Here is a 9,836-nt window from a genome sequence, read left to right as displayed (position 1 = left end):
TTCCCGAAGCCCTGGCTCCCTCTAGTGGAGCGTGGTATTTAGAAGCCAAGAGCTGAGTGGTAGGGGAGTGAGTGTGTGTGTGTGTGTGTGTGCGCGCGCGCGCGCGCACTCATCATCCATCCGAGACTTTTCACCCGTCTACACGTGAAACCATGAGCTCACATAGATGCTCCAACACTGCAGGCTTCATCCCCTCCCCCTCCAACAGTGAGAGTCCCGCCTCTGGACGCACAACCAACTCCTGCTGCTTGGCTGGCTCCTGGCTGCCTGCTGGCCCTGCCCCTCCTCGTTTCCTCCCTCCTCAGCGGGGGAAGCCAGCATGCACACGGACTCACAAGCACTCTGGGGTCCCCCACCTCGGTCACTGCAGCGGCCTGTGTTGCTTGTTTTGCTCTGAGGTTTGGCTGCCAAGGTGCAGAGACAGGCGTCCCCGAGGAGGGCAGGACGTTGCCCACCTGTGCAGCAGCCCCTTTATCATAAGTGATTTTGCCACAATTCATGTTAAGGGAGGTGAGCCGGTCACTGACCTCTGGGTCCAGTGGGTGTCTTCCACGGGCAACGTCCCCACCTCCCCGGGGGGGGGGGCCTCGTCAGAGGCCCGGGTCCGCCATGTGCTTCTGCACATCCAGTAAGTAGGGCTTGGAGCCCTGGTACCCTCTCCCACTTCTGCCCTCCCCCCCCCCCCGGGGGGGGGGGGGCCTCGTCAGAGGCCCGGTTCTGCCCCCCGAGGTGGGCGGGGCCTCCCAGGGCTACCGTGCTGCTGGTACAGGTGCCATGGGCACAGCCGCCAATCCAGTGCCTCCCGGGCCATCGGGACACCCCCTCAGGGGCTGCTGTGCACCCTGTCAGTCACTCTGTGCGCACTCTCTCCTCCAAATCTCTCCTTAATTTAACACCAGCATCTGGAACTAGGCTGCGAGCAGCAGGGGCCCCAGCGGGTCTGGATGCCGTCGAAGGACTGGTCCTAGGTGTGCTCTCGGGTCTTGACCGAGCAACGAGTTTCTGGAGTTGGTGAGGTTCGGGTGCTGGGCGAACCCGTGTTCCTTCACGGTGGTGGGGGGAAGTCGAGCTGAGACGAGGCTGTGAGAGGAGGAGCTGTCACCCTCCCCCTGGGGACAAAGTTGAGATTGTCTGGGAGGCAAGGGAGAGCCCGACTGAAATCAGCATGTTTCTCGAAAGTTAGGTGGTTGATTCTGCTTCCGGGGCAAATGCTGTCAAAGGACGTTGCTCCAGGGTCGTGCACTGGAGTGAACAGCCCGTGGTGGTTACCCGTCCCTGGGCTTCACCAGGCTGCGAATGCGCACCCCCTCCTTACGCCGCTTTGCCTAGGTTTCCCTGACTCTTTGCTCTTTACAAGAGAAAAATCGCCATAGAAAATGCACTCAGATGCTTCACTTCATGTTACCTTTTTGGGGAAAGAAGGAAACGTACTCACTGCAAAGTCCTGTGGTTTAATTAAAACTCTTGCCAGATGGGGGTCTAGGACATATTTGTCACTGCACAAGGAACACACCTGCTGTGGATTGACTGGTGCCCCTCCCCACACAAATCCATCTGTTGGAGCCTCACTCCCAGTGTGACAGGACTTCTAGGAGCTAATTAGGGTTTAAGGGCGGTCTTAAGGGTGAGGACTGGTGCCCTCATAAGGAGAGACACCAGCAGTGTGTCACGTGCCCATAGGAGGGGCCGCGGGGAACCAGCAGGCAGGCGGCGTCTGGAGGGCGGCCCAAGGAGAGCGGCCTCCCCCGAATCCCCCTGCCAGCACCTTGGCTGTGGGCTTCCAGCCTCCAGAACCCCGAGCAAAGAAAATATCTATTGTTTCAGCCCCCCAGTCCGTGGTATAGTGTTACACGACAGCCCTAATAGACTTAATTAAAGGCTTGGCTCTCACGTTTTCAGATGCTACAAGAAGGCTTTTCTTTCCCTATTTCAGTGTTTTCCTCAGGCCCCAGTTCTCTCTCCTCCCCCAATCCCAATTCCAATTTACAGCCCGCACCCGATTTATGAAGCCAGCCCCATGGATTGAGCCGACATCCTCTCCGCTAACCTCTGACCTGCTCCCGACCTCAACCCTCCCTCCAGAGGTTGTTCCCGCCGGGCTGGGCACCCTGGACCAGCTCCTCGGACCATCCTCCGCCCAGATGGACAGGAGGCCACATACGTTTCTCCGTCTGGACCGAGTGGCGTGGAGGTGGCTGTGCAGATTGATACGATATCTTGGAAAGCGTGATCATTGTGGTTTCCTGTCCTGGTGGGAAGAGCCTTTCTTGGTTCAGTAGACCCTCCCGATACCTCTAGACCCTGCGAGCGATGGTCCTCGGGGTGAGCACAGTGAGGTGAGGAAGAGTGTCCCGGCTGGGGTTCCAGCACCCACTTCTCTTGGAGCTCCGCCTGGTAAACTAATTTCCTTCAACTTGAGGGGGGGTGATGCAGACCGCTTTGGATAAATGCTCAGTGAGAACACCCCTTCCGTGGTTCATTTCCTATTTTGCGTCGTTTTATTTTAGTATCACAGTATCATGGTAAACACTGTGTTATTCTAGGGACACCCCTTGGTTTACCACTTAATGCATTTTCTATATATGTAACATTAAAATAGACTTGCCAACTGGAAGAGCAGAATTGAAAAGATGTGATGTCTTTGCAATGCTTTTCCAGATTCCTTGGTCTGAAGGGGTTTGGGGCTTGGCATGGCTTGGAGTCTATCTGCCCCGTGGATGGGGCCTCAGACTACTGGGTGGGGCCGGCTTTTATTGTCGGATTGGAAGTGCACAGCACACTTGAGCCTGGGTGCTCCCTGAGGACGGCCGGTGTCACCCTGCAATCGACAGGGAGGGCACTTCCCTCGCTGGGATTTGTGAGTTTCTCAGGGCTGCTCCTGAGATGGAAGGGAACCAGTGGTTTGTTAAAAGCAAAACGTAAGATTTCCATTTACCTTTCTGAAAGATAATTCTTGTAACCAAAAGCAACTATACATAAAATTTCCAGTATCACTTATCTTTGTCATCGTCTCTGCGTGGCAAAAAGTCATTTTTCAAAGATTCTTCAGTTCAAGTTAACGGGGACTGGTATGCTGGTAAGATAGTGAAATGTAAAACATACTATAAAGGACTGTTTAAAGATAAATTAAAAATTATTTTCCTTGTGAGTCAGAGACTCAGTGCCCTAACAGCGGCCTCTACTCCACTTTCTCTTATTGATACACAAACCATCTGATGATAACTCACTTCCTCAAACAGGTGCCGAGAGGCAGCTCTGTCCTGTGACAGTAAGACGCCTAACTCACATCAGCTCTGAGTTTTGCTCTACGTGGGCTCGCATTCCACAGACCAGAATAAAAGCCAAAGAAGACGGCCATGCAAATATCATTAAAAGTGTATTTTATTTCAATATTCAAGAACAGTGCATACTTTCCACGAGACCCAGGGTCACAGCTCTTGCTGTTGGGTGTAGCCACGAATGGAGGTCACTCAGTCAACAGCTCAAAGATGCAGTGTGTGTGTGTGTGTGTGTGTGTGTAGCAATTTGGAGGTTTTGTTTCGGAAATTTTCTTCCTTTTTTTTTGTCTTATCCTCTCATCATTGAGGCTATATATTAATAGACATTATATTAAACCCACACGAAACATTCAAAATTAGAAGGGGATTAGAGTCGCGTTTGGGCGTTACGTTGACTAGGTCCTCATCTCCGTCCTAGGGGGGGCTGATGCCAGTGTGCGGGGCTCCTTGGAGGGCTTGTGGGAGAGATGCTGAACTCAAAAGGCGGGAATCAGTAGGTTACGGGGGGGGGCGGGGGAGCGCAGGAGATGTCAGCTCGCGTTAGGAAACAGCGGGGTTGGAGGACCTCTGCCCATCCCCACGTGCTCGGCCGGCTATTCGAGAAAGGCCAGCGTACTCGTCGCCAGTGGGTTTCCTGGAGGAAGCGGGCGGGACGGTTACGTTTCCGCGGGGGCGTGGGGGGGGGAGAGGTTAGTGTTTGCCGTGTGCACCACCGTGCTGAGCTACGCCACCTGTCACCTTCGCGCTCACGGTGACCAGCCTGCCACCGCGAGGCTCCCCGGAAACTCCTGCCACCGCTCCGAGCTGCGCCACCTCCCGGCCGGCCGCCGGGCTCGGGGGGAAACAGGTCGTGGCGAGGCCGCTCTGCTGCCCGCCGAGCCTGTGCCGTCGCCGCCCGGTTTCCCAGAAGAGCCCGGCCCGACTCTGCCCCCGCGCGCCCTCTCCGCCCGCGCCGATCCGGCTCATCCGGGTGTGTGAGCCGCGGCCACCACGCGGGACAGTCCCCGCTGCCCGCCCGCCTGTCACGTACCAAAGCGCCCGCCGCCAAGCCGCTCCGCGCCCAGCCGATCGGTTAGAAGGGGAAAGGCTTCGCGGGGTGAGCGGCGGAGGCCGGGAAAGAAACCAAAGGAAGCTCGGAGCCGCACGGTCTGCGCGCCCCGCGCGGTGGTCCCCAGGGCCGCAGCCCCGGGCCATCGCGGGACGGGGGCCGGCGACGGGGGAGGGTCGCCGGCCCCGGCTCTCGGGGGACGTCACTGATCTCCAAGGGCGAGGGGGCAGAGGGGCGGCCGGCCAGAAGCCGGCAGGCCGCGCGCGGGGCCTGCTGTGCGCTGTCGCCAGGGTTAGGGGGCAGCGGCTACGTTAGGGATCTACGGCTCGCGGTTAACTTCCAGGCAGTTGTGTTAAGAAGCTGGGGACGGACGGGATTCCGGGACACGGGGCAGGGCTTCAGCGTCTCGCCATTGGGGACCCCGAACGGCCGTCTCGTCCTCCCTGAGGAAAGGAAACAGAGGGTTAGGAGGGCCGGGGCCGCCCGGCCGCCCCGCGTCCTTGCAGTCACTGGGTCGCCAGCCACGGGGCCTCTTCTGCGTCTGTTGCTGGAAATGATGCCGCACGGAGCAAGTCTTCGACCCCGTGTCTCCAGCATCCTTTAGCCCGTCGGACCTCCAAGTGCCACAGGGCAAATAGGACGCAGAGAGTTGGGGGGGGTCTCGTCTGAAAACGTTGCATTTTCCGGGCGTGAAAAGCTCAACTGATGTATTACCAGGTTTCAAAGGAGATCGTTTCCTCGGCCGAGATTCCCGGGGACCGGGGGAAGCGGCCCGTGAACGAAGACAGGGACAGGCTCCTCTGTGGGAGCTGAGGTGCTGATGTGACTGACGGGCACACCCTTGCTTGGGCCGCCAGGGAGGAGCCACTGCTCAGCTGGTCCCCCCGGGGACAGCCCCCTCCCATGAGCCCTCTTCTGCGTCACCAAGAAAACCAGCCTCCCAGAGGGGCCGGCCACTAACTCCGACCTCAGGGTCTTAAAACATATGAATTGACATGTTTTCTGGACAAATACAATTTGCAATAAAAAAAAAAAAAGAGTTGGCAGTCATGGAGGTGGAGACGGCTGGGCGGGGACAACTGCTTGCAGGGAGCGTGGCTGGGCATCGGCTCTGAGAAGGTGGCACTCGTCACCCCAGATATCACTTAGATTAACTCGGAAAAGGGCACTTTTTTTTTTTTGCCTTTGAATTTTCATTCAAATTTTAGTCTCTTTGGATTTCCCTTTTCTCTTAGGTTATGGATGAAAAATTGACCTCTCAAAGATTCCCTTGAGACTGTGAGACCCCAGAGAGCAAGACAGACATGAAATACCCTGTTGACCAGATGACATACGGGCACCTATTGACCTGACTTCGTCCATGCCTCCGTCCCTCACGTTACCAGAAATAAGGTGACGGAAGCACGAGGGCCCCAGATCCTCATAATTAACGCAGTCAGCCAGAGAGACGGTAGTTCTGATTTCTTGGGGTTTTGCTTTTTCCAGAAACATCCCTATGTTGCTGAACAACTCACCGGAGGAATTTTATTGTCACAAGCGAGAAGGTTTGTGGAATTCTAACCTCTGAAGGTATCAGGAATCACCCAGAGACGCTCCCTCCCAGGGAAGGGGCTTTGTCACCTCTGCCTCAGGGCCACCCTCCTCAGCGGGGACTCGGGTCTGGTCCCGTGTGAGCCCGGCTCAGCTTTGCGTGCTCGGTCCTCAGAGCCGCTGCTGGAGAAGCCCTGATCCAGTTTGCCCTGGCCCACCTTGCCCTGAATTTCCCGCAGATTAACCTGTTAGGGCTCCCTCGATAGTGTGATTTATTCCTGCGCAGGAGCAGAGTCACGGCCCCATCTGACAAAGTACACCTGTGCTGAGATGGAGTCAGCTCCCCACGCCCTGGGCCAGACAGTTCACGGAAGACACCACTGAATGTCCTCGGGGCTCCTTGTGAAATGAAAAATGGCAAATTTGGGGGGTTTATTTTCTATCATCGTGCCTACAATTTATTGAGCATCTCCCGCGAGCTAAATCCGTGACATCTGTTTCCTCTTGTGAACGAGCAAGCCAACCTGGAGGGAGGCGTTGTTAGCATCCCCCTTGCCTGGTCGAAGGAGCTGAAGCTCAGAGAGGTTGCGTAATTTCCCCAAAGTCAGCCAGCCAAAGGGGTTAGAACCCCTGATGAGGAGGGAAATCGTCCTAACTGCAGACGTCTGGGTTCAGCCCTGGGACATTCTTGTTCAGAAGTCTTGGGAGACCCAGAAATGGTCTGGGCATTGGAGGCAACCTCCCGGCCAGGCTTGGGTTACTGGTGGAAACCCTGCGGTTCCGGGGTTAGACCCAGAGCTCCTCCGGGGTCGGTATCCTCGCCGTCTCGCTGCTACGTTTCAGAATCGAGACACGTATATCGTGATGGTCTCTGTTGCTTGGACGTTTAGGTAGAATTTATTTCCTTATCAGATTTGCCTCAGAATTGACATTTTGAAGAGTGGGTCCTGCCTCTGGTTTTTTTGCTTGTTTGTTTGCTTTTGTGTTTCTGTTTTGTGGCTCCGTTGGGTCTTCATTCTTCCGCAGGCTTTCTCTAGTTGCGGAGAGCAGGGGCTACTCTTCGTTGCGGTGCGCGGGCTTCTCATTGCCATGGCTTCTCTTGTTGCGGAGCACGGGCTCTAGGTGCGCGGGCTTCAGTAGTTGTGGCATGTGGGCTCAGTAGTTGTGGCTCGCGGGCTCTAGAGCACAGGCTCAGTAGTTGTGGCGCGTGGGCTTAGTTGCTCTGCAGCATGTGGGATCTTCCTGGACCGGGAATTGAATCCGTGTCCCCTGCATTGGCAGGCGGATTCTTAACCACTGCACCACCAGGGAAGTCCCTGCATTTTATCTGACATTAACCAACTTAGCCATGGTTTACTCACCACTCACTTTAAGGTTTTTCTTGAGGAGACTAAGGGTCCTCAAAGCTGAGTCCTGCTTCACATCACCCACGAGTGTCCAGCATCTTCCAGAATCTGGGTCATGGGGTCCATCCATCCGTGCCATGTGTATATCCCGACTAACAAATACACCACACGTGGGACTCGATATTGAATTAAAGATTAGGTGACCAATCAATGAGTCTTTGGGTTCCTGACCAAATCTTTCCACCATAAATTGTAGAATCTCAACGTTTTAATGAACCAAGTAGGAAGCCCACTTCTGCAGGTCAGAGGTCAGAGGTGATTCAGGTTGAGGGGCCGCTGTGCTTTGCTGGTGGTGACTGAGCCCTTGAGATGGGGCACACGGGGCTGTCAGATCTCCTGGTGACACAACCACGCCACGTACCGCGGAACCTTCTCATGTTAAACCACGTTGTGACCTGCTGTGATCCCAGCAGGTGTTCCCCAGGAGACGCTCCCATTCTCATCCGAGCCCACGAACACCTGGGACAGGAGTCCATGGAAACTCCCGCCTCCCCCAGGTGGCCGCCAGACTGAGGACACGGGGGGGGGGGGGGGGAGGAGGCGGCCACACGGGGGGAGAGTCTGCAAGCCAGAAATAGAGCAACAGATGTAGAGAACAAACCTATGGACAGCAAGGGTGGAAGTTGTGAGGGGGGGGGGGGGGGGGGGGTGGGAGGAAGCTGCCACACGGGGTGAGAATTGGGCTGCGTCTGCCTGTGATGCTGACACCATGATGCTCGAGGACGCAGGATGGTCCTAAGTCCGGGGACCGAGCAGCTAGCTCCCCTCCTGCGGCCGGATCCCGGCTTTCCTTTACCCGCAGGGAGCATCTGATGGTGCTGAGGGCATCGCGGGTGTTGTGTCCTTACAACGCCACTCCCGTCGTAACATATGGATTCTGTGTTTTCCTCACTGGCGTCCGTCTTCCGTATGATGTTTCTTCCAGCTGGAAGAGGAGTTGACTGGACCCTCTTAGCAGTCAGGGCTTTGGTCGTAGTTGGATGTTGGCAGGGAAGTGATGGCCTGTTTGGATGAAGAGTCAGCAGAAGTGACGGCCGGGCAGTTACTCTGATGAGAAAACATGGGACCCGAATATGGTGAAGTTTGTCCCTGCCCAGCTGCCCTGTGAACACGGTTCTGTGCCAGGGATGGCAAGTGCCCTCCTGGAGCCTCAGATCTGCGTGGACACGGCCCCAGCGGCACGGTAGGCTCGCCGTGGGTCCACGGGGTCATCCCAACTCCCAACCCCCTTCCAGCTTTAAGCCTGAAAAGCTGACATGTGGCTAGAACCTGGGCTCAGCCGTCAAAGCCCCGGCTGGGCAGCTGCGGAAATCCACAGGGTTTTCCTTGCTCTCCGGTCCAGGAAGTGCAAAATCTGGTCCCGTTTTTGTTAGTTTCTGCCAGATGGTCTTTCAACATTAGAACATAAGTCACACCGTGTCACTAGATCCCCGGGACCTCCCCATTCAGGGCCGGGGTCAGAGCGCTCAGGAGGGTCCCGGGACCCTCTGTGGGGGGAGCCCCTTACCCCTCCCACCGGTCACTCGGTGCCGCTGCCGCAGCCGCCTCCCTCCTCCGGGACCCCCAGGCCTCCCCGTGCTCCGTCAGCGGTCAGCCGGGAGCCCTGTCCCCGCGCCAGGCCAGCCCCTGCCCGCCTTCGCGCCCCTGCGCCCGCCACCCGCTCCGCCGGGCCGTGTCTGGCGCCCCGCCTGGAATCTCGATGGCCTGGAGGACACAGAGGGGCACGTTCGCGCTCCGCCCATCCCGCCTCCCCGCCAGCATGCGCCGTGTGTTTTCTGTCGCCCGCCCGACAGGACGACACGGCTCCTTTAAGAGGCGGCGGCCTGCGCGTCAGGCTTCGTCCGCACGTGACACCGCACCGAGCAGGCGCTCAGCAAAGCCCGGCGCAGAACCCGCGGGGCCACGGGGGCTGCCGGCGCGCCGGGCCCCGGCGCCACGGCCGGAGCAAGCCCGTCGCTGTGTTAGTCCCGAGGCCTCCGCCACCGCCGCGAAGCCCCTTCCCAAGGCTCTCGGGGCCCCAAGCCTCAGGCGGTGGCGGCATGTTTCCGAGGCTGCGCCTCGTGCCCTGGGGTCTGTGACCTTCCTACGAGGAGCTGTCAGCGGGCCCGGGACGCTCCTGCGACCGGCAGAGGGCGAGCGAACGGAGGCCACACACGTTTCTTCTGCCACCTGGAAGTCGCCTCGGCGTCGGGCGGCCAGCGGAGCGCAGGGGCGGAGCCCGCCGCCCTCAGCCCGTCTGCTCCAGGCCCAGCCCGACTCCCGCCCTCCCGCCTCCGGCCGTCCGGCTTCCTCACAGGTGAGCTTGGCCTCGGTCGGTCAGAAGGCCGCCCTGGACGTGGGCGCCCCCGACCTCCCCCGGGAGGGAGCTGCAGCCTCGCGTCTCCGAGAGGGAAGCTCTGAGAGGCCTGGGGGGAAGGGCCACTGCCGGCCCCCGTCCGAGTCCAGAACCTTCCTTTTCCTCTTCCGTGCGGCTCAGGCCCGGGGTCATGGCGCCCGTCCCCCGTCAGAGGCCCTCCTGAGATGTCGGGTGCTCCGAGCGAGGCCGTCTTGTCACCAGCGGGGGTCGGGGGGGGG

General features: G+C 58.3%; 1 protein-coding gene across 2 annotated transcripts in view; it reads right to left on the bottom strand.

Annotated features, from left to right (window-relative positions):
* Window positions 1–4,724: 4,724 nt before the first annotated feature.
* Window positions 4,725–9,836, bottom strand: part of MBP (myelin basic protein) — a 36,860-nt gene continuing 31,748 nt past the window's right edge. For both annotated transcript variants that reach the window (XM_007449665.1, XM_007449664.1), the window contains one exon: window positions 4,725–4,769. In XM_007449665.1, the coding sequence (XP_007449727.1) occupies window positions 4,725–4,769 (45 nt within the window). The remainder of the gene's footprint in view (window positions 4,770–9,836) is intronic.

Source organism: Lipotes vexillifer, unplaced genomic scaffold, assembly GCF_000442215.2.
Source record: "Lipotes vexillifer unplaced genomic scaffold, Lipotes_vexillifer_v1.1 scaffold196, whole genome shotgun sequence".
NCBI classification, from domain to species: Eukaryota; Metazoa; Chordata; class Mammalia; order Artiodactyla; family Lipotidae; genus Lipotes; species Lipotes vexillifer.
The sequence above is the reverse complement of the archived record's forward strand: the minus strand, read 5'-3'. Positions and strand labels throughout refer to the sequence as shown.